The sequence below is a fragment of the Pocillopora damicornis genome, chromosome 1 (genome assembly GCF_964200805.1).
Source record: "Pocillopora damicornis chromosome 1, jaPocDami1.2, whole genome shotgun sequence".
Classification (NCBI taxonomy): domain Eukaryota; kingdom Metazoa; phylum Cnidaria; class Anthozoa; order Scleractinia; family Pocilloporidae; genus Pocillopora; species Pocillopora damicornis.
Window position 1 is genome coordinate 32,048,321 of NC_142670.1, and position 24,537 is coordinate 32,072,857.

General features: G+C 37.0%; 3 protein-coding genes across 3 annotated transcripts; all 3 read right to left on the reverse strand.

Annotated features, from left to right (window-relative positions):
• Positions 1-57: 57 nt before the first annotated feature.
• Positions 58-5,792, reverse strand: LOC149053340 (uromodulin-like). Its single transcript, XM_089190085.1, has 5 exons — positions 5,478-5,792; positions 5,036-5,188; positions 4,802-4,924; positions 4,222-4,341; positions 58-1,695 (listed from the first exon to the last, which is right to left on the reverse strand). Exons 1-5 carry the CDS (start codon positions 5,788-5,790, stop codon positions 1,322-1,324), a joined length of 1,083 nt encoding a protein of 360 aa, XP_089046211.1. The 5' UTR covers positions 5,791-5,792; the 3' UTR covers positions 58-1,321.
• A 7,041-nt stretch (positions 5,793-12,833) lies between these two features.
• On the reverse strand, positions 12,834-17,696 carry LOC149053341 (uromodulin-like). The gene is made up of 2 exons (XM_089190388.1): positions 17,144-17,696; positions 12,834-15,091 (listed from the first exon to the last, which is right to left on the reverse strand). The coding sequence occupies exons 1-2, from the start codon at positions 17,241-17,243 to the stop codon at positions 14,718-14,720; spliced, it is 474 nt and encodes a 157-aa protein (XP_089046514.1). The 5' UTR covers positions 17,244-17,696; the 3' UTR covers positions 12,834-14,717.
• Positions 17,697-22,938: 5,242 nt separating this feature from the next.
• On the reverse strand, positions 22,939-24,116 carry LOC149053342 (nidogen-like). The gene is made up of 2 exons (XM_089182801.1): positions 23,459-24,116; positions 22,939-23,066 (listed from the first exon to the last, which is right to left on the reverse strand). Exons 1-2 carry the CDS (start codon positions 23,619-23,621, stop codon positions 22,939-22,941), a joined length of 291 nt encoding a protein of 96 aa, XP_089038927.1. The 5' UTR covers positions 23,622-24,116.
• Positions 24,117-24,537: the final 421 nt, after the last annotated feature.

Sequence of the window (24,537 nt, forward strand, 5' to 3'; positions counted from 1 at the left end):
CGAAGCTTACTAGCCGCATATGGAACACAAATTGTAAGTATAATATTTTTTCCGTCGCTTCAACCGAAATCGACATGTGTAATAACCTTCTTTGTCATATTAATTTAATTTTTCAGTTGACTATATTACTACAAGTGCAAATAAATTCCATGTACGGTCATGTACGCAAAAATCAGTTAGTGGTGAAATCTTCAACGTAAAGTAGCCCTTCAATCACAGGAGCGAATCAGATACGTTGTCAATTAACTCGCCCTGCTTTGCCCCATTTGCTTTGTGTTTAGGTCTCTTCTTGTAAAGTAGAGACAAATGAACATTAAATGATTGGAAGACTAGTCTCGGCTAGAATATTGAAATATCAGGCAGTAGCCTTTGGGGGATGTGGTGGGGGTGGGTTTCTTTTCTGCGCATATTATTTTTCATAGGATTCTTTGAATATGTTTGCATTATAAAAAAGGAAAACTTTGTGTTTACCTAAGCTACTCTAAATACTTGTTTTTAACACATCGCATTTCTGAATACCTTTTTTTTTAGCGTGTTAATGTTGTAGGCAAACATAAACCATAGTAAAACAGGTCAACTTTTAAAAGCTACAAGCAGCTTTTAAACTTAATAATACATATGCAAGTTGCACTCGCCTTACAGGTTCATGCAATTTTGGTTAGTCGATGAAATTTTCTCGTTCTGTTTTATCTCAAATTGCACTGGAAACGCGTGATTACCTATATAAAGTTATTTTAACAAATTTCGTCTTGAATAAATGAAGTGCCCGTGCTCTTAGTTAAGAAAGCTGTATAGGGACACTTTGAAGCCATTGCGTAAAGATCTCTAACTTTGATTCAAAATAAGCGTGAGATGTAAGCGATCCATTAATTTCAAATGTTTTTTGGTCGATTCGGACACATTTAACACACGGTTACGCAAGCTAAACCATTGAATTTTGCTTACTGTGTCTGGAAATTGGTTTAACGTTTCAAAATACTGAGTCACTATTATTACTTTAACTTTATGTAGTTTCAGAGGACATCAGATTTTGACTGTCATCACTCGAAAACCATAAGCTTGAGAGTTTGTGTCTTGTAGATTTTACCTAAAGATTACTTTATAGATCCTTCGGGCAATTCTCTCTTCAATGGCAAAGGCTATCCGATGAGAATTATCATTCTAATGAATTGAATACCTGTTTGCCACCAAAGTTAAAATCTGCTGATAATGTCTATGATAGAGAAGAAAAGTTGAATACGTCACATGTCAAAACCTCCTACACATGTACTTACGGAGCGATTTGTGAGTCCTCTTACTGCGCGAAATATTGGCTTAACATTCAGTCTGTACCACAGTAGCGTAAGTTACATTTAGATTGCTGTCTAAATTGGTAGATAAAGTAAGATCCACAATTTTTTACAAAAATAGGTCCTGTGTGTTTGCAACCAGTTGAGTGATCACTAAAGCAGACCGTCCTTCGAACTTCACCTTCTTCCACTGTAGGATGAGCAGCATTCAACCAGCCAGACCAGTCTGTACCACATCTGTATGCTGGCACACGCGTTGTTGGCATTTTTGTTCCTGCAGCTCCCACAAAACGATACCATCCCTCAGAGAGTTCCTTGTCACACAAAACTGGTCCAGATAGCGGTGTTCGGTGAATTTCATTTCGATTGGCTTCACTCAGGTTTTTATAATGATAGCAAGGATCGGCTGCAAGGTGAAATGAAAATTACAAAAGAACTTGGGTTATTAAAATCAATAGTTCAAAATTTATTGTCACGTCTCATAATTCTGGCAGCTTGTCAATCAATGTTGAAACTTGTACTTAACAAAAAAATGACTATGCATTAATTAAGGGGTCAAATAGTACATGTGCAGGATATCATCACTCGAAGAGGCTAAAATGGAGATCCAAATGAATTCAGCTTAATCCGAGTTTAAGCTCCTTCTTTCTCAGACAGCGTATTGAAGGACAGCTCTGAGCAGACTTAAAGTACAACTAGTATCATTTACATATGACAAACTAATGATATGTCTTCATGTTAGATTCGAGCAAGAATATTATTAATATTATAGCAAAGAGATTAAATTTACTTGTGCAGTTTCGACCATTTCCATTAAATTCAGGGTGGCATTCACAAACATAGGATCCGTCGGTGTTCTTGCAGGTAGCATTCACGTGAGAAGAGTGATTTCCTTTACATTCGTCAATATTTGAGAAACCATTTATATATTTGCACTTGACCATGTTTGTCACCTTAAAATGGACGGACTTTTAGTTGTGTAATCACTTTAATAATTATATGAAATAAAACTGTCCTCTTTTTTGTGTTTGTTTCACGAATTAGATATTTGAAACATATTTCATCACGAATATTACAATTTCTAAACCAGAAGGCTCTGAAACAACTGGCTTGTTCCTGGTTCCCCCCCCCCCCCCCTCCAAAAAAAAAAAAATTCCGCGGGGAGTAAGTTGCCACAAAACGTTGGACCAAATTTTGGTATAGCTTAACTGCTCTTTCTATTAGCGACACTTAGGTTTTGAAGAATTCGGGTTAGAAGAATTTGGGTTAGCCAATGATGATGCACAAAGGAACTAAAATGAAATGATAGCATCATAAAGAATTACGTTTCCTCTTGCTTTAATCGCCCATCAAAGCCCGAGTTGTTTGTACTTCAACTGGATGCTGCAAAATGCGTTTAAGACATTTTTTCATCCTCAGTATTGATCCTCAGCTCCCACACAACGATGCCAGCCCAGAAGTATTCGCTTGTACCCAATTATTTTCTAGGGGAGTGTAATAACTCTCTGCTTACTAGCATCATCCAATTATTTGTAATCATAACGCGAATTGGCTTGCATAAGTCAAATAAGTTTGATTGATCACAACTGCTCTTATTATAAGAGAATCTTGGAAAGTTAGAGATTATTAAAGAGTTTTTAAGTGCCACGGAGAGTATCGTGTCTGCATCATGTTAAAGTTTGTGTAAGGTTTTGAAATCATTTAAAACATAATCAGTTGGTAATTTAGTGTTAACAACTGAGTTGAAAACGTAGATTAGCTTTTTTACTCTTTACGGTGGCCAATTTACGCTTTCAACTTAGTTGGTAACACTAAATTACCTGCTATACTCTCCCACCGACGCAGCAGTACAGTTTCTTTAGAAACTTACCCCCTATAATCAAAAGTTGATTCGTTCTTGTGCTCAAGGGAGCGTAAAAGTATGCCTCTTAGATGTGAATGTCGGATGAAAGTAAACTCTAAGAAATTTACTGCTACATTCAAAGTGGGAAACAAAATAAAAATTTCATCGCCTTCAAAAACCAAACTAGCCTTGACAATCAAAACCATCTCCAATAAGCGTGGGATTGCAAGAACAATTGTGCGAGCCCTGGGTACTAGTGCACGGTGCATTCGGATGGCATTTATTTATTTTAAAGGGATGGGCCTCGCTACATTCGTCAATGTATAATACACAGTAAAAAAATTGTTGATAATACTTAATTACCCTATTATACTCTCCCACCGACGCAGCACCACAGCTTCTTTAGAACCTTACCCCCTTTATTCATCGCTCTTTCTATCAGTTTACTGTCCAGATAACCCACGCGGGATGTTGCGAGGACATGACATAAGTTTGTAATTACGATAAATTTCCTTTTTTTTTTTTTTTCGAATGGTTTCCCAACATCTGGAGACGTTTACTACGCTGGTAATCCGATAGAAAGTGCTGTCTGTTACTTTAGTAACTTAAACTTTAGTTTTCCATGGGTTTATCGGTGCAATCAACGGTTTTTTTTTGCCAGTCAGGGCGCACGTAGTATCTTGATTATTTTATAAAACTTGATGATAATTTTTAACTTTTTTCTCTCAAATATATCTTAAGCGTCAGCGAAAACGTAGCACCATCGAAAATCACTCACATATCCATCCTGTGCACAAGGTTCAGAGCCAAACGAGCGATTTTATTTTCATGCTTCTGTCAATCATTGTGATAAGGATAATATTAGTGGAGAAAAACATTACATAACTCACCAAGATTGTTCATTTAAAAATCAGGGACGTTACCTAGGAGGTTCTTAACACGAGGAACGGCTGCCTAAATCATAACGAGTTATATATGAGTAATAAATAATCTAATTGTCTTGCAACACGGCTGAATGGTGCGGCGCTGTAGTCAAACGTGTCATGCAGGACATTATTCTAAATATTGTAACTAAGACATTAAATTCACCTTTGCAGTTTTGTCCATTTCCAGTATATCCAGGCTGACATTCACATGTATGTGATCCAAGGGTGTTATAGCACTTAGCATTCACGTGACAGGAGTGATATCCTATACACTCGTCAATATCTGAGAAACCGTAAATGCATTTTGCACTTTAATTTTGTCACCTGACGATTTATAATTACTTTCATCATTTCAAACATTAAGTAAAAGCTTTCACTTTTTCGTCTTTAACGAACTAGATTTTTGAAACGTGCAACCTAGATATTATATTCTCTTCTCCAATGTTATTTTTAGTCTCCTAACATGATGGCTCTGGAAAAAACCGGATGTAGATCATGGCAACTCTTTGTATAAAAATGTATGGGTAATGCTGCTTAAGAAAAAACAAAACTTAGCTCTAGTCGGACAGTAGTTCCTGCTTAAATCGCGTTGTGTAATGCTAAGGGTCCACTGATATGCCATGCAAGCTATTATTGGTCTATTATTCACTCACTCGATTGAAGATAGCTCAAATATAACTCCAATGTTTTTTAGGCGAAAAATGATTAAATATTGTACCTCGGCATGTCTGTAACTATTTTACCTGTACACGAGCGTCCATCCCCAGTAAATCCTTCTTTGCAGGTGCAATTATAAAACCCAACAGTATTGGAGCAGTTTGCATTTCCGTCACAAACGTCATTGCTGCCTTTACATTCATCGATGTCTATTTGAAAATTAATCGAAGAAATCACTGAGACAAGGTGAAAACATTTCACTGAAGGCCAGGGCAAAGGTAGACCAAACGCTGTATAAATTGCGTTCTTGGTATGCTGACTTACTTCCAAAATCATGTCGCAGTAAACCAACTTTGAGCTCCCGACATTAGTTGGATCCAACCAATACTTTTTACTGATGCTGTCTTTACCTTCACTTAATTTTATCTCTTGGCACGAAAGCGCTGGTAATTCAGGAATAGATCCTAAGGGGGCTAATATATAGGCATCATTTCATCAATGGTTTAAGGGTAATAGAAGTTGTAAAACAGATTAGATCTGAAAATTTGTTTGTCCGGGCAAGATAAACATGGAATAACAATAGTTAAGAGTTGAGAAGTTTAGCTGATATCAATGTATGTATGGAAGGTGAATTTTGCTTTAAGGCACTGACCCTATTTAATAACAAAGCAATCGGACGCTAGCTCATGGAAAGTAGCGAGGTCTTACTAGGAACTCACTGAGAAAGATTTTTATGTAAAATAAACTAAGCCGAATACATACTTCTACCGCCAATGCGTCCCATGTAAAAGCGTAAACCATCTGGCTGGAAATTTTCGGGCCTTGCTTCCTTGGTTCGGGTATTTAATTCACAGGACTTTTCCCCAATTACATAATTGTAGCTTTGACATATCATCTCCCTCTCGCAGGTGATATCGCACACGTGAGGAGCTGTTACTGGGACCTTTTTAAAGACGAATCCTTTGAGAGCCATACCGGGTACGCTAACTTCTGTCTTGCACGGATTTTTAGCAATAGCGAGGTCTTTGAAATACAAAGAGGCCAGGATGATAAAGAAGCTTGAATTCCACGCCATCACCACCGACGCTGAAATTGGAAAGTGTATTATTTGGGAATATGCCTTAGTCGTTTTTCTAGCCTATAAATTTAACGCAAACCAAACCAAACAAGTAAACAAACAAAAATGCCCTTAAAAAAATAGACGGAGGGAGAAACTAACGGAAGAGAAATGAAGGAATCCATTCTGAGTCGTCTGCAAGTCAACAACAAGTCTACCAAATGTGTTACTGTTTACTGTTTTTTACTTTACTTAAAAGGCCAGTTGAATTGCGGCAAATCTTTGGTCTCGATTTTATTTAAAACGTTAAACACGGAAGAACTCTAATTTGTTCTTTAGCGGTAAAAAATTTGTCTTGTCGCTGGTTGCGTTGGTAAAATGTGATTGCTCGCTCCTTTAAATTCCTCAATAAAATGTTTTGCATCATATCTTGGAGCTCAAACGCTTGCAATTTTTTCTTTAATGTATCAACACACGGATGAAGCACGTTCAAGTTTACCGTTTTATTAGCACAGAAAACAACACTATTTCTCATCTTAATGATAACAAAGAATTTCACTTACCCTGAAAAGGAATAACGAATGATAAACACGCAATTATTCCTTAGAGCCCCGCACTCACCAACGTCAGGGAGACTTGGTTATCAGCTCTCAGAAACTTTTAAGCCTAAAAGGTATATAATTCACCTCTGCTCAAGAACGAGTGCCCTCAAACATTTCAGAATGGTGTGTTTACATTCATAAGAAAAGCCCTCCAGAAGTTGCATCCGCACTTTGCGTCAAATTGTTGCCAAGTGGCTTCGTTTCTCGATGCACAGCCTTCGTGCACTGAAACTTGAGTCCGAGATAAGAACACCTGTGCGACTTGAAAATATTAATTACTGAAGATTCCACTTCTCAAAGCAGAAGAGAAGTACGATCGATCAAGTCATTTGAATTTTTTTTCTCTTACTATTTATTCCCAAAAAAATTTTTTTTGACTGAGTTATCAACAGTTGAGAGAAAAGTTGTTTCGAATCATTTATTCAAAATGAACCTCATGATTCCGTTCTTGCCGAGACTTATATCAACGCTATCAATTGTTTGTTTAAATTGCTTATGTTAGTCTTAGAGACTACTTCAACCCTCTATACATAGAGAATAAAGTAAGTTCCCGCACGACATTTGCTACAATTTTTTTTCGTTTGATCTTTTCCAAGGCACCACAAAAAAACTCAAAACAGTCGAGGGAAAGTAGAAACAAAGTAGAATTCGACCATCATCGTGTTAAAAAAAATACACCGGCCCCTATGGATGGCATTCATAGGTGATAACTGAAAACTAAATCCTAAAAGGTAGCCGTAGTTAGTTTGCCGTGAAATATTCACCAAACCCTATTTTGGGATTTAAGTTAAACTTATTCTATGTAACTCTAGAGCTGATAAATATAAGAAATGCGGTCCTCAAAAACCTGATTGCTACCGAGTTAAAAATGCCGTCTTTCATCAAGGTATTATAACTGATTACGATACCAACCGTTTGTTTTAAGCCAATGTATAATAATTAACATTAAAAAAGAACTCCATCGTTTCTGTTTTGGCTCCTCGCAAGTGTTGAATTAAAAAAGATTCGGGACGGATGCTTTAGTGTTTTAATCGTTCTGTTTGCGATGTTTGCCGACCAATAGCGAAGATACTTGTTTCATTAATTTTAAATGAAAACTAATCGGCATAAATTATTAGCTTTCAGGCACGAATTAAGGTTTGATAAATTTTAACTACAAACATACGAGAGCTACTTTCAAAACAGCTCCTGTCATCCCTCTCATCTTTTCATTATCCATTGCCTAACTAAAGAAACTCATCCATAAGCTAAGGAAAACATAATTAACCTTGAGGAACGTCAAACTGTCCGTTCCAAGTAAAGCAAATATTGATTGTGTGGGATGCAGTTGGTTCATAGTAAACAAGATTCCATTATTCGAGAACGACATAAAAACTTGAGAGCAGAGATGAAGCTACAATTCGAATATAGGTTCAGGATTAGGCCATGTAAATTGCAGAAATATTCTACGGAAATGCAAACAAACTTACGAAATTCCAGAAAAATTTGAAAATTCTTACTCAGCCTGATATTACCAATTGGGCGACTGTGAAGTTTATCTAAGTTAATGGCGCTGCAAAAATGACAGGTTCTTTTTTGTCATCTAACGTGTTCAAGTTCTTTTTATCTGTACGTTACTTAAATTTATGATGTAAACTGCTCCCACATTATACCACTGAAGAATTTCTCGCGTGTCTTCCAACCCCTTCGTCACCACAATATGATATTGTATCGTATAGTTTGTTTTAAAATGAAAGACTTGACAGGTCCTAAAAGCTATTAATAACCATCATTTAACTACAAAACTTTTATACTAATAGAGGCTCGCTCTCTCTGGGTTGCTTGTTTGCTTTTTTCTTTTTTTTTTAACACGGCGTTGCTCACTCTTTTTAACATCGTTTAAATGTGACATGCGGCTGAACAATAGAAGGGAACTTTTCAAAAAAATTTATTTGAAATGACAAAATTGAGTTAGAACTGTGTGATCCTAATATCCTCTAAGAAATCTTTCAACTGAATTTGAATTTTAGACCATGAACAGGTGGTCTAAATTCTGAAATTTCAAACCTCTCAGTCTAACGTTGGCGCTTTTCCATGGACGAGCTTTTCTTCGCAGTATTTACATTCTTGTTTTGTTTTTACTGCTAACAACTACAGATATTGGAAAAAAGTGTGATAAAAGAATTGTGAAACTATTTCGAAAAAAGCGTCTGAGACATGGTGTTTGTCTCAGTCAAGAGACTCGAAGTATGAAGTGTACTCGTTTAGCGTCACTCTCAGGGTCCTGTTCACAGTTCGAGATGTTATCGGATGTTAATTGACTTGATACCCGATAGCCTTTCCATATTTTTCCTAGTGCGCTGATTAATTCTAAACAAATAGATAATGACTTGGCGAGTAAATGATTGTGTTGCGTTATTTCTGGGATTATGTTGGGGAAGGTTTTGGTGGTTTGAGTTAGGTAACCTAAGTGCAATAGTCATTTATTTTTACTCATTATCATTTGTGGAGATGTCAGATGTCTTGATTTTGATAGAAGGTAATGAGCTCTCAGCCTAGAGCAAAGTCACTCTCATTTCACCAGTAGGGCTCAAAGTAAAGCTCAAGACAATCTCTGGGTCTAGAATACCTACTGGTTGGCAATTCACCTCTATAACAACAATACTGTAACATGTTAGAGAAAAGGTGTGCGGTTGAAAAAGTAATCGGTATCTAAAGGTATTTTCATCTCGTTGGTTTGGCGGAGGCGAAGAAAATCCATATGTTTGACTGGACAGAACTCGTCGGTGAACTGAGCCAAGCTCCTTGGACAACACAGCCAAATTCTCTCATTAACTTCCTTTGATCAAGTGTACGATTTAGGAGTGAAGTTTAACCAAATTTTTTGCCATTCCTGAGATAATTTAGCCTACTTATTGGGCATTTTGATATGTGTCTGATCTCTTTTCACTGCGATTTTCTTTTAAAATCTCAGGCACGATGGAGTGAGAGGATTTTAGAAAGGATTGATTCCCAGTGTCTTGAACTGAGATTCAATGTAAGGGATAATTTTGGTGGTACAAGTAGGTTTGACGATATGTGAAATTCCGATATTTCTTTGAACACGATCCCTGTTTATTTATTGTTACTTTCCAAAGTATGTACAATCGCATGTACGGAGCATGTGCAGTCGCATTCGTGGTGTGTGGAAACAATATCCACTTCTTTCTTCCAAACAGATGACATCGAGAGGATAAATAATTTAATGAGACTACCATGCAGTAGAAGGAAATGGGTAGAATTGCAGCTCATGGTTTTATTACCAAGTTTTATTTGGCAACAGTTCTGACCATTCCAACCACCATAACATAAAAAGAACACAATTATGCAAATTTTACGTAGTTGACTGCCTTGTGCGTTTATATCAATGACTTCATTCACCAGAGGTTTGTGATTATCAAAACTTTTTTAACAGCATTTTATACACAACAATCCAAATTGATATCCATCACTTTTCTTAGCTCTTAAAGATAACAATGATCTCTCCCATTGCTCTTTTATAGGGAACTTCTCTCTCCTTCCCCCTCCCCCCACCCTGTTGATTGCATCTTTATGCGCATACCCTAATTACTATCAAAGGAGTTATTAATATGTAACTTCTCCCTATAATATCCTTACGTTATCCAGAAATCTGGTAATGAGAATATTCAAACTTATCTTGATCTTACACCAAATTCTCATCACATATTTACAAAGAAATGTCCATGAACTAGAGGGAGAGTTAGCAATCAGATCTTGGTGGTTAAAGAGTAAATGAATCAAACCAGTATGCTAAAGATCCTTATTAATGTTAGCTGAGAACTTGTTTTTAACTTGTACTCTGTATAGTACTTGCACTTATTCAGCCTTTCTGCCTTATGGAATGTGTTCTTTTTATCACTAGGAACTAGGCACATTGTCAGTAAAAAATTCCAAAATGGGTGGTTAATACTTGCTTATGTCTCCAGTACGTAATTACAGAGTTAAAAGAAATGTATTCAGACTTAAATTTTTACTGGAGCACTTTTCATGTGCATGGAAAATGTAGAAGTGGGAGTATACTTGGAAATCACAATTTGAAAACTTTATACCCCGCAAACCTAATTCAGCCCAATTTAACCCTTTAATCTCCAAGGTCTGTTTATTTATTCTCCTCTCTAGTGGTTACACATTTCGTTGTAAATTAGTTAGGAGAATTTGGTTCTACCTGATGAGTTTGAGTATCATCGTCACCTTTTTGTTGGATGATGTATAGATGTTACAAAGAGAAGTTACATGTTAATCACCTCTGGGAGTGAAGGCCTAAGGCCTCACCAGCTTGGCATAGCTCGAATAATGGCATTTAACTCCCACATGGAAAGATACAATGACGCAGATATAGCACATTTATGGAAAGTGGCTGCGATCACAAAATGATGATCTACTCTTTAGTAAATGGTAATTACACACAAAGCAATCAGCTTAGCAGCCGTGGGTTTCCATCTCAAGATGTATAGTGCGCTTAATTCTTTATTTCCCAAGATTGATCATGGTATAAATTCTCCTTACCATTTTTATGTATTGCTAAGCAGACAAGAATCTCTAATTTAAATAAAAGGAATTAACCTGAGTTTTACTGTTTGGATGGAACATGAAGTTTGGTCATATCATTTTATTTTACTTGATCAGGGTTACGTTTCGGCGTATCACATGGAGCACTGCAATTCATGGCTTATTAGGAGCTGAAGAAAGGCTAGAGTCAATATTTTGGAACACCAATCAACAAGAAGGTGGTGAATACTGTCTGCGCGTGTCTGTATAGTTGATTATATGCGTTTTAAAGCTCACAGATTCAACTGAGTTAGCAAACCAGAAACTCTTGTTCTTAAAACTGGACAAACAAGAGCATGTAAAGTGCTTTAACTCTGATGACATTCATAGTTTAGGGTGGATGATTGAAGTGTTGTAATTTGTTGGAAAAAACTTTACTCTTAACTCCCCTCTCCACCCAGAAGGATTGATAAGAATCAACCCTTTCCCCCCTCTAATATTGACTCATATCTAACTTCTCCTTACAATATCACCCCAGAATCACTAATGGAGGTCATGAGAATAAAGGAAGTAATCAGCAAGAAAAGAAGCTCTTGATTGTTAAATAAATTTTTCAAGTGGTTAGATCAAGACTTCTCAAGACAGGTTAGGATAGGAGATTCATTAGCAAATTATTAACCTGTAATAACCTTTCCAGTTTCAAATCCATCTACATTAAATGGAGGTACATTTATTACCTGTTTGAAACAATCTGAAAGAGAACTAGACCGAAATTGGCGGAGAACTGAGTCCAGCTTGTTCAAGGACTGGATTCAGTTTTTGGATTGACTTCCATTTATGGCTAAGTGATCAAGTCCACATTTTCATGAAATAGGTATTTTCTTTTTTTCCTGGTTTCCTCTCACCGTGTGTTCTTTTCAAAATCTTAGGCATGAAGGAGTAAGAGGATTTTACAAAGGATTAATTCTCAGTGTCCTCAGGTGAGGTAGAATGTTAAGGATAAAACTGATGATACAAGGAGATTGGGAGATCAGTTTTATGTGTTAGACCACTGTGTGTATTTAAGAATTGGCCAAGAGGGCTTAGTGGGCTCCCATCTTTAATTTTAGGGGGCGGTTTAATTTGTAAAGAAAAGGTTCTTAAGAGATGGGGTACCCCAATAAGGTGCTTGAAGTTATTTGTACATTCTAGTGTGATAGAAACTGGGGAGAAGAAAGAGGCGACAGAAACATTCAGAAGCTATAGAATTGGAAGTTAGTTTTATACAATAGATATCATATCATTGTTTTTGTCAGGTATATGTTCGAATACTGCAGATAATTAAGATACTTATCCTTATCACAAGTTTTTGTGCTCCATCTGATGTGTTTGCGGTTTTCTATATTTTTCCGAATTTCGGAAATCTAACTAAGGAGTGCTGTAGAAGATATCTAGAAACAGTAATCTCTGTGAACACTTTCATTGTTGGTTTTACTGTATTTTGCTTGTTGGATTTTTTTATTTTTAGAGTAACGCCGTTATTCACTTCCTTCTGTCGAACAGATGACATCGAAAGGATAAATAACACAATCCAGCGATGGGAGACCATGGGCAACATTCCCGCTCGTGATTTTATTACCAAGCTTTATTCAGCAACAGCTCTGACTGTTTCCAAATATGGAAAAAATATGTTAACCGTTAACCGCCCAGCGCGTTTACACTTTTTATGAGTCATTTCATTCACTAACGGAATATGAATATGAATTTTTCTCAGAGCATTTTATACACAACAATGCAAGAGGTATACATCACTATTCTTAGCTCTTAAAGATAACAATAATTTATTCCTTTGTTCTTTTACGAACTTCTCCCCACAAACCCCCCCCCCCCCCTCTGTGGGTAGCAAATTAATGTAAATCCCTTTGCACTAACAACAAAATGCCTTTTTGCAAGTTTTTTTTATAATTACTGTTTATTTAATAATAATTGACAATTGAATTATAACATTACTTGTGGGAAAATTATTTGCAACTTAATCATAGAAAATGTTCAATATTAAGTTAATTGTGACAGTTCCAAAGAAAACTATCTTACTCTCCTTTTGCTATTCCTTACGTTACGATCTTTTACAATAAGTTTCTCCATTTATTACTGAATCTTTGTGATGTAAAGTTAAAACCAGTTTTGATTGATTGCTTTTTTTTTGCCTCACTGGGTTCTGGTTTCATGCATTTGCCCAAACATTTCCTTGTTGTTATTGTTATTTTTCCCTGGTTATTGATTTTTAGTCCACTAGAAAATGGAGAAGGCTAATCTTTCGCGATTGCTATCAAATGAATTTGAATATTCTTTGACATAACCTTCATCAGATGAGTGGCATCGAGAACCTACTCTGGCCCTTGGACTACACTAACCTTAATATTTACTCTCGTGTTTGTGTCATGAAACTCGGCTTAAAACTGTTCGTGTAAGTTAAATTTATTTACCAAGAGATACACAGTTTTTGTTAAATAATGAGATAAAATACACGATACCCGTCTATTTACACCACTCAAAAAGCTGAGCTACAAAGTAACTCAACTCACATAATTTTGCTTTGAAAAGACCAGCAACGATTTTTGGATATTTTAATACGTTGTTAATGAACTCGCCTTGCCTTGCCCCATTTGCGATGTGTTCAGGTCTCTTCTTGTAAAGTAGAGACAAATGAACATCAAATAATTCGAAGACAAGTCTTAGAAAATTGAAATATCAGGTAGTGGGCTTTGGGGATGGGGCTGAGTTTCTTTCCTGCGCTTATTTTTTTTCATAGGATTCTTTGAATATTTTTTTCAGGATGAAAAAGGAAATTTCACAGTGAGAAACTGTGATTTTGATTTCAATTATAACTCCTGTGAAAAATTGTTGGTGATGTACTTAAGCGGTGTAAAAAATTGTTTACAACTTGTATTTACCTTGTATGTACTTGTTTTTAGCACCTCGTAGATCGGAATGCTTTTCTTTTTACGCGTTTATGTTGTAGGGAAAAATTAACCTCAGAAAAACAGGTCAACCTGAAAAAGCTACATGCACTTTTTAATCATAATCGTACACATGCAAGTTGGTTAGCCTTTGAAAATTTACCCGTGCTGATTTCTCCCAGACTGCACTCGAAACGCGTGATCACCGATACAAATTGCTGCGAAAATAATTATAACAAATTTCGTCTTGAATGAATGAGTTGCCCGCGCGTCTATTTAAATAAGCTCTATAGGGACACTATGAAGCCACTGCATAGATCTTTAACTCAGATTCAAAATAGGTCTACGATGTAAGCGATCCACTTCGAATGAACCATTGAATTTTGCCTACTGTGTCTGGAAATTGGTTCAGCGTTTCAAAATACTGAATCATAGGACATCAGATTTTGACTGTCATTACTGTTTTTTTGTCTACGCCTATAACGTAATATGGCACCTGTTTGTACTCCCTTGACCTGTGCTAAAATAAACATGGTTAAAAATTTAGCTAAAGAAAGATTAAAAAACAAACAAACAAACAAAGAAAAACCGTAAATAAAAGGCTCGAAAACCATAAGCTTGAGAGTTTGTGTCTTGCAGATTCTACTTGAAGATTACTTTGAAGATCCTTCAACTATCTTCGATGACAAAGGCTGTCTGAGGAGAATTATCATTCTAATGAAATAAATACCTGTTTGCCACCAAAGTTAAAATCTGCTGATAGTGTTTACGATAGAGAAGAAAGGTTTACTACTTCACATCTTAAAAACCTTGTACACATGTAGCTACGGAGCGATTTGTGAGTCTTCTTACTACGCTAGGTATATTTGCTTCACATTCAGTCTGTACCACAGTAGCGTGAGGAACAACGAGGCGGGGGGAAAAGTTTGTAGATGAAGTAAGATCCACAGTTTTTCACCAAAATAGTTGCATGGTATTTGCAACCTTGGTTACGATCACTAAAGCAAACTTTCCTTCGAATTTTACCTTCTTCCACTGTAGGATGAGCACCATCCAACCAGCCTGGGAAGAGTGTACCACATCGGTATGATGGCACACGTGTTGTTGGCATTTTTGTTCCTGCATCTCCCACAAAACGATACCATCCCCAAGGGAGTTGCTTGTCACATAGGTCTTCTTCAAATTCCGGTGTATCGTAACTGCTCTTTCTATTGGCATCACTCAGGTTTTGATAATTATAACATGGGTCGGCTAGTAAATGAAATAAACATTACTAGAGGTTGTGGTATCAAAGAGAACTTTTTTTGTTGTCGACATTTTTCAAGTCAATCAGTTCGACAACAACCAGAAAGGACTACTTTTTTACAAGAACAACTATGCGTTAAGTAAAATTTAAAGAAGAATTTGGATTGGACAATGATGATGCACAAAGGAACTAAAATGAAATGGTAGCATTATAAAGAATTATGTTAACTCTTGCTTTAATCGTCCATCAAAGCCTTTAGTTGTTTGTATCTCAACTGGATGCTACCAAATGCGTTTAAGACATTTTTGACCTTCATTTCCCACACAACAATACCAGCCCAGAGGTATCTGGTAGTAACACAATTAAGTCCCAGGAGTGTGTAATGACTCTCTGTCTATTAGCATCATCCAATTATTTATATTCATAACGCGAATGAATGAGTTGCCAGTAATTGGATCCTTGTGTTTGTACAAAGATTTCTAGGATCGCCACAGGGCAAACATTGCAACTCGCTAAAAAGAAATGTATGGTGAAAGGTTGACGTACAAAAAGCCCTATTTTGGAAAGAGATCAACGCTTTTTTGCCGCAGTTTTATTATAAATCGATTAAGATAATGTTGATACGCGGAAAGTGTAGTTTTTGTTACAATTAACACGAAATATAAAACGTACCGATAAACTTCTCTCTTTATGTAAGGTCTAATGTGAAATCGTCATGGCGTAATGGTCTCAACATATTACAAAATTCGCCATAAATCGTTATGAAATAACTCATTTAAGTCTTTTCAGTTGTATTTATGTATGTACAGCCTAAATTCATACCTGTTAACGTATTAAATATACAAATTACGACGTCTAAAAATATACCTCCTCACAGGAGACAAGTCTTTGTCGGCGGGGATGGAAATTATTTTTACCGGGATGTTGCTCGTTGGAAGGAGTGATTAAACGATGAAAACGCGAGGAAATCCCTAAGTCAAATAATAGCTTGTTTGAGAAAATCCCAAGATTTTTGTGCTGCCACTTTTCTTCTGGAACTCATTGGAGGAGAAGAGAAAAATTACTGAAAGTCCCAGCAGGAACTGTGGGCATATATTCGCGTGTGCATCGCTCCTTAAACGACCCATTTGTACCTACATATCCTCGGAGAGTAAAAAGGGTTTAGTTTTGCGCCGATTATTAATGCCGTTTCGTTCTCATTTACCACAGCAAAGAGGCAGTGTATGTGTTTAATCACTTCAATGCACCGCGATAATATTTAATACCCAAGCACACCATTTCAATCTCCTGCTGCTTCGAGGTAACTGTTGTAGCGCTCTCTTGTATTACCAAGCCAAGAAAAAAGCTAGAAGCTAGAAGTAGACTTAACACACGTAAACAAAATTGAAAAGGCTTAATTGAGTTATTTTTGGGCAATTTATAGCTAATTTGTTTAAATTTTGAGACCAGTGCAAGATGTCAATTTCACAATAAACCTTGCGCATGCTGAAAAGTTAATCGGTGGATTTTACCTCATATTTCATGGTTGTTCAAACAAAACTCACGCTTCCCTTGTATCAACATTACCCAATCCAATTCTGATAAAATGGCAGCGAAAAAGCGATGATCTCTCTCCATAATGGTTCTTTTGGACCTCGAAACAGTCGTAATGTTTGCCCCGTGGCGATCCCAGAAATCTTTGCGAGAACACAAGGACCCGATTACTGGCAACTCTTTCATTGGCTTGCATAACTCAAATAAGGATCTTAGACGCTATTATTGTAAGGGAATCTTTTAAGGTTAGGGATTCTTAAATGTTTTTTGGTTCTACAGATAGTGTCATGTCTGCATCATGTAAAACTTCGTGTAAGGTTGTTAAACATTTAAAACACAATGAAAAAGCGATTCGTTTTTGTGCACAAAGTAGCGTAAAATTATGCCTCCTCGATGTGAATTCCGGATGAAAGTCAACTTCTTCGATGTGAATTTCGGATGAAAGTCAACTCTAAGCAATTTACTGCTACATTCAACGTGGGAAACAAAATACAAACTACATCGCCCTTAAAAACTAAACTAACCTTCACAATCAAAACCATCTCCAATAAACGTAGGATTGCAAGAACAGTTGTATGAGCCCTGGGTATTACAGCAAGATGCATTCGGATGGCATTTGTTCATTTTCACAGGATGGGCCTCGCTGCATTCGTCAACGTCTGAGAGAGAAAGTACATAGTAAAAAAAAAGTTGTTGAAGACCTGGTCAGATAAGGTCAGAGAAAAATATACAACCCCTACAGAAATCAATATCTCATTTCTTTAAATTATTTTTACTTTTCCCTTCCCCCCCTTTTTTTTTTTTAATTTTCGCATTTTCCACAAATCTCATTAGTGAGATAATTTGGTTTCATCAACTGAGTTGATTATGTAAAATGACTGCCTTAAAGAGTTACGAAGCTGCCGTTTTGGGCTTTAACTTTAAAACTCTTGCAAACGGTGGCCAATTTACATTATCAACTCGGTTGATAATATTTAATTACCCTGTTATATTCTCCCACCGACACAGCACCTCAGTTTCTTTAGAGACTTACCTCCTTTATTCATCGCTCTTTCTATCAGTTTACTTGCGAGATAACCCACGTGAGGAGACGAGAAAGTTTGTAATTCCGAGCTAGAGGTGATTGATTGACTTTTGTTTTTTCCAATCGTTTTCTAACATCTGGAGACGTTTATTACGTTGGTAAACGATAGAAAGTGCAGTCTGTTACTTTAGTAACACAAACTTCAATTTTCCATAAATTTATCGGAGCGATCAACGGTTGTTTTTTCACCAATCAGGGCGCTTGTAGTATCTTGAATATTTTATAAAACTCGATGATAATAATTTTTAACTTCTTCACTCAAATATATCTCGAACAATTTTGGTGACTGATGCGTTTTTCTGCTTTAAAATCAACCTTATCACAATGACTGACAGGAGCATGAAAATAAAATCGCTCGTCTGGCTCTGAACCTTGTGCACAGGATGGATATGTAAATGATTTTTCAAGGCTTTTAACTTTTTTCCCTCAAATATATCTCGAGCGTCAATGAAAACGCGGCGCCATGGAAAATCACTTACATATCCATCCTCTGCACAGGGTTCAGAGCCAAACGAGCGATTTCATTGTCATGCTTCTGTCAATCATTGTAATAAGGTTAATTTTAAAGGAGAATAACAATGCACCAAAATTCAGTCACCAAAATTGTTCACTCAAAAATCAGGGATATTGCGATATCATGAGAAACGGCCGCCTAAATCATAACGAGTCATGAGTAATAAATTATCTAATTTTCTTGCAACGCGGCTGAATGGTGCAGCGCTGTGATCGAACGTGTCATGCAGGACTATTCTAAATATTGTAACGAAGAAATTAAATTCACCTGTGCAGTTTTGTCCATTTCCAGTATATCCAGCATGACATTGACATACATGTGATCCAAGGGTGTTCATGCATGTAGCATTCACGTGACAGGGATGATTTTCTTTACACTTGTCAATATCTGAGAAACCGTAAATACATTTTGCACTTTATTTTTGTCAACTAACGTATTTTTAGCAGTACTTGAATCATTTCAAATAGTAAGAAAAAACTTTCACTTTTTCGTAGTTAACGAAACGTGCAACCTCCACAATGTTTTTTTTTTTTTACATCTCCTAACATGATAGCTCTGAAACAAACCGGATTTAGATCGTGGCAACTCCATGCATAAACACGTATGGGTAATGCTGCTTGAAAAAACAAAACCTAGAACTAGTAGCACAATAGTTCCTGCTAGAACTGCTTTGTTTGATGCTAGGGGTCCACCGATATAGCATACAAGCTATAATTGGTCTATTATTCACTCACTCGATTGTAGATAGCTCAAATGTGCCTCTAGTGTTTAAAAGCGAAAATAATTAAATATTGTAACTCGGCATGTTTGTAACTACCTTAAGGCTTTATGAAACCATATACATATTTGCACTTTATAATGTTTGTCACTTTAAAATGGGCAGACTCTCAGTCGTGTAGTTACTTTGATATTTATAAAGAGTAAAACAAATTTTCCTCTTTTTTGTGTTCCACGCATTAGATATTTGAAACGTACATTTCATGACGAATATTTCAGTTTATCAAGCTATCCGCTCTGAAACAACTGTCAGTTCCTGCAGCTCTCACAAAACAATATCATCTTGCGGGGAGTAAGTCTACACAAAACACTGGACCAAATTGCGGTGTAGCGTAATTGCTCTTTCTATTGGCATCACCCAAGTTTTGATAATTATAACATGGGTCGGCTGTTAAATTAAATAAACATTCCAAAAAATTGCAGTATCAAAGATAACATTTTTTCGTTTATATTCTTCCAGTCAATCATTTCGACAACAACGAAAAAGGACTAGTGTTTTACAAGAACAACTATGCACTGAGTAAATTTTAAAGAAGAATTTGGATTGGACAATGATTATGCACAAAGGAACTTAAATGAAATAGTAGCATTACAAATAGTCATGTTTCATTTTGCTTTAATCGCCCATTAAAGTCTAAGTTGTATGTACCTCAACTGTATGCTACCAAATGCGTTTAAGACATTTTTGATTCTCAGCTCCACCCAACGATACCAGCCCCGATGGTATTCGGTAGTAACGCAATTATTTCCCAGGAGTGTGTAATTTCTCTCTGCCTCCTAAAGGTTTCCTTTAGTTCCATGAAAAGGGTCAGATAAGGTCAGAGAAGATACACAATCCCTTCAGGACTTAACCTAACCATTTCTTTTAGATTGTTTTCCTTTTCCATTATTTTTCTTACCTTATCAACTGAGTTGATAATGCAAATCGGCCTCTGTAAAGAGTTTCAAAGCTGACGTTTCGAACATTCGCTGTAACACTCCTTACGGTGGCCAATTTACCTCATCAACTCAGTTGATAATTCTAAATTACCCTGCTGTACTCTCCCACCGACGCAGCACCGCAGTTTTTGTAGAACCTTTATTTATCGCTCTCTCTCTCAGTTTTCTGGCGAGATAGTCCACGATGGATTTTGGTAGAGGAGGTAGCGCCGATGCAATCGTCAATGTAGCGGCCGTAGAGTTGAGGTTTTGGGCCGTGGTATTGGCTAAAAAATTGATTTTTCGATAAAACCTACAAAAAGATTGGCGTAGCTGGGTCCCATTTTAGTACCCATGGCCACGCCATTAGTTTGTTTGTAGTAGTTACCACCGAATGAAAAGCAATTGAGTATGAGTACTAGTTCGGCCAGACGGAGTAGTGTTTCAGAGCTAGGTTCCTTAACAGTGCGTTGATCGAACATTTTTTCCCAATCTTTTTGTAGGTTTTATCGAACATCAATTTTTTAGCCAATACCACGGCCCAAAACCTCAACTCTACGGCCGCTACATTGACGATTGCATCGGCGCTACCTCCTCTACCAAAGAGGAGCTCACTCAATTTATAACCGCCGTCAATTCCTTTCATCCAGCTCTTAAATATACCTGGGAAATTTCCGACAATTCTTTGGCTTTTCTAGACATCAAAATTTCAATTGAAGGCAACGGCTTATGTACTAGTGTTTACTACAAACCTACAGATTCACATAGTTACTTGTTGTATTCATCCTCACATCCATCACACGTCAAGAACTCCATACCTTTTTCACAGTTTCTCAGACTTCGTCGTTTATGTAGTGACGACTCTGATTTTTCCGAAAAATCAGAGGCAATGTGCCAGTTTTTCGATAAACGCGGCTATTCTGTTTCTGTCGTTCAAGCGGGCTACCGCCGTGCCCAACAAATCGATCGACAAGCAGCACTACAAACAGCCGAGAAGGAGAACACGGATCGCATTCCATTTACTCTTACATTTCACCCTCACAACCACGCAGTTAAATCTATCATTCTTAAAAATTTTAAATTACTCCAAAACGATTCAGAGACTGGCACTATCTTTTCGCAACCCCCACTTATTTCATTCGAACGTGACAAAAACATAGGCAACTTTTTAGTCAGGAGTTCATTTCAAACCAATGACCAATCTGGAACTTTTAAATGCGCTCGCTCACGATGCAAAACTTGTCCTTTCATTCATAACGTAGAGAAAATATCGGGACCAAAAAGATCCATTAAGATCATTGATCACTTTACGTGTACCTCCGCCAATGTTATTTACTGCATAACTTGCACTTATTGCAATAAGTTATACATCGGCGAGACAGGAAGACGACTGGGTGACCGTTTCCGAGAACACCTTCGCGATGTGGAAATAAATGACAAGGACGCATCCAAGCCAGTCGCTAGACACTTTAATCTTCCTTATCATTCTAAACAGCATATGGCAGTTTGCGGCCTTTCCTTACATCTAGGCAGTTCGGAAAGCCGTAAAACACTAGAACAAAAATTTATATTTCAAATCGGCACCCTTAATCCCCACGGAATCAACGAGCGCTTTTCATTCAACTAATTCATTCCTGTTTTCTCGTCACCATATTCCCACCAATGGCGTAGCTCCACTTTCTACATATAAATTCACACACAACCCACAATTCCTCTAATCGCTCTGACGAAGGGCTAACGCTCGAAACGTCAGCTTCTTTACTCCTTACGGTGGCTAATTTACGTTTTCAACCCAGTTGTTAAAACTAAATTACCTGCTATACTCTCCCACCGACGCAGCACCACAGTTTCTTTAGAAACTTACCCCTTTATTTGATAGAAAGTGCGGTTTGTCACTTTAATAACATATATAAACTTCAATTTTCCACAGGTTTACCGGTGCAATCAACGATTGTTTTTTGACCAATCAGGTTGCTCGTAGTATCTTGACTAGTTTATAAAACTTGATGATAATAATTTTCAACTTTTTCACTCAAATAAATCTTGAGCGTCAACGAAAACGTAGCGCCAAGGGAAATCATTTACATATCCATCCTGTGCACAGGGTTCAGAGCCAAACGAGCGATTTTATTTTCATGCCTCCGTCAGTCATTGTGATAAGGTTAATTTTAAAGCAGAACAACGCATCAGTCACCAAAATTGTTCATTTAAAAGTCAGGGACATTACCCAAGAGGTTCTTGACATGAGAAATGGCTGCCTAAATCAAAACCAGTAATGAGTAATTAATTACCTAATTGTCTTGCAACGCGGCTAAATGGTGCGGCGCTGTAGCCGGAAAGCATACAGGACTATTAAAAATATTGTAGCGAAGAAATTAAATTCACCTGTGCAGTTTTGTCCATTTCCAGTATACCCAGCATGACATTGACATACATGTGACCCAAGGGTGTTCATGCATGTAGCATTCACGTGATAAGAGTGATTTCCTTTGCACTCGTTGATATCTGTAAAATCGTAAACATAGCTAAAGAAACGAACTGTAATTAAAAAAAAACGTTGCTGAGCATAACGTAAGAAACCCTTGTCTTGTTGTGTTGTGGTTCCAGACGCAAATGCTTCACACAACCACTCATCAGATTTTTTTCTCGGTTCCCCCAAGTTCAAATCTGTTCCTATCTATCAAGTCTCCCTTTACCAGTGGATATTTTTTACCTTACACAGAATGTTTACTTAACCACCTAACTCCCTTTAAAGTTGACCAAGAAAGAAATTCTCCTTACCAAATCATTTCAATATCAAACAGACAAGTGACGAGAATAAGGAAAATATCAGCTTGGGGATTATCAGTTGATTCAATACCAAATTCTTAGAACTGACATCATAAGAATTATATGGTAGACAGTAAGCAGAATTACTAATGAGATCTTAGGAGTAAAAGGGTCAATACAAAGTATGCTGATAAAACAAGTCTCGCAAATATGATAGTGCTTTTCTTTCTGATGGAAATGGTTTCAAAAGAAATGCATCAAGTACCTGTGCAGTCGCTTCCATTTCCAGTATATCCTGGGTGACAAGTACAGACATACGATCCTTTGGTGTTCATGCATTTAGCATTTACGTGACAAGAGTGATTTCCTTTACACTCGTTAATATCTGTAAAATGATAACATAAAAAAAGAATACATTTTAAAATATGCAATTGGGAAGAAGTTGCCGAGCATAAGCTTAGAAACCTTAGTCTAGTTTTCTTGGGTCCTAGACGCAAGCACTTCACTTTAGCGCTCACTAGATTTTTTTCTTGGTTTCCCGCGAGTTTAAATCTGTTGTTCTGTCCTGTAAGCACATCCATCAAGTCCCCCTTTGCCAGTTGAGATTTTTTTTTACCACTGAATGTTTATTTAATACAATTGTGTCATTATCGACATTGTCTTCAGGCCTACATTCATCTCTTTTTTACACAAGGTATGCTGGCAAAACAAGTCTTGCAACGATGATAGTGCTTTTCTTTCTGATGGAAATGGTTACAGAAGAAACGCATCAAATACCTGTGCAGTTGCGTCCATTTCCAGTATATCCGGGGTGACAAGTACAGACGTACAATCCTTTGGCGTTCGTGCAGATAGCATTCACGTGACAAGAGTGATTTCCTTTACACTCGTCAATATCTGAGAAACCATTTATATATTTGCACTTTATCACGTTATTCATTTTAAAATGGGTCTCAGCCGTATAATTACTTTAATAATTGTAAACAACAAAACTCATGTCCTTTTTTTTGTTTGCTTTACAAATTAGATATTTGAAGCGTATATTTCATGGCGAATATTACAATTTATCCACCAGACCGCTCTGAAACAGTTCCTGCTCCGTCATCCCCCCCCCCCCCAAAAAAAAAAAAAAAAAAGAAAAAAAATTCCTCGGGAGTAAGTTGTCACAAAACAGCTTACCAAATTTTGATGTAGCTTAACTGCTCTTTCTATTAGCGTCACCCAGGTTTTGATGAATTTGGGTTAGACAATGATGATGCACAAAGGAACTAAAATGAAATGATAGCTTTATGAAGAATTACGTTTCCTCTTGCTTTAATCGCCCATCAAAGCCTGAGTTGTTTTTACCGGCTCAACTGGATGCTACCAAATGCGTTTAAGACATTTTTGATCCTCAGCTCCCACACAGAGATACCAGCCCAGAAGTATTCGCTAGTACCCAATTGTTTCCCAGGAGTGTGTAATAACTCTCTGCCTACTAGCATCATCCAATTATTTGTAATCATAAGGCCAATTGACTTGCGTAAGTCAAATAAGTTTGATTGATCATAACTGCTCTTTTTATAAAGAGAGATTCTTTTAGGGTTTTTAACATCCACGGAGAGTCATGTCTGCATCACATTAAAGTTTGTGTAAGGTTTTTAAATCATTTAAAACATAATCAAAAGTTGGTAATTTAGTGTCCACAACTGGGTTGAAAACGTAGATTGGCCACCGTAAAGAGTAAAAAGGCTGATTAGCTTTTTTTACTCTTTAAGGTGGCTAATTTATATTTTGAACTCAGTTGTTAACTAAATTACCTGCTATACTCTCCCACCGACGCAGCACCAAAGTTTCTTTAGAAACTTGTCCCCTAT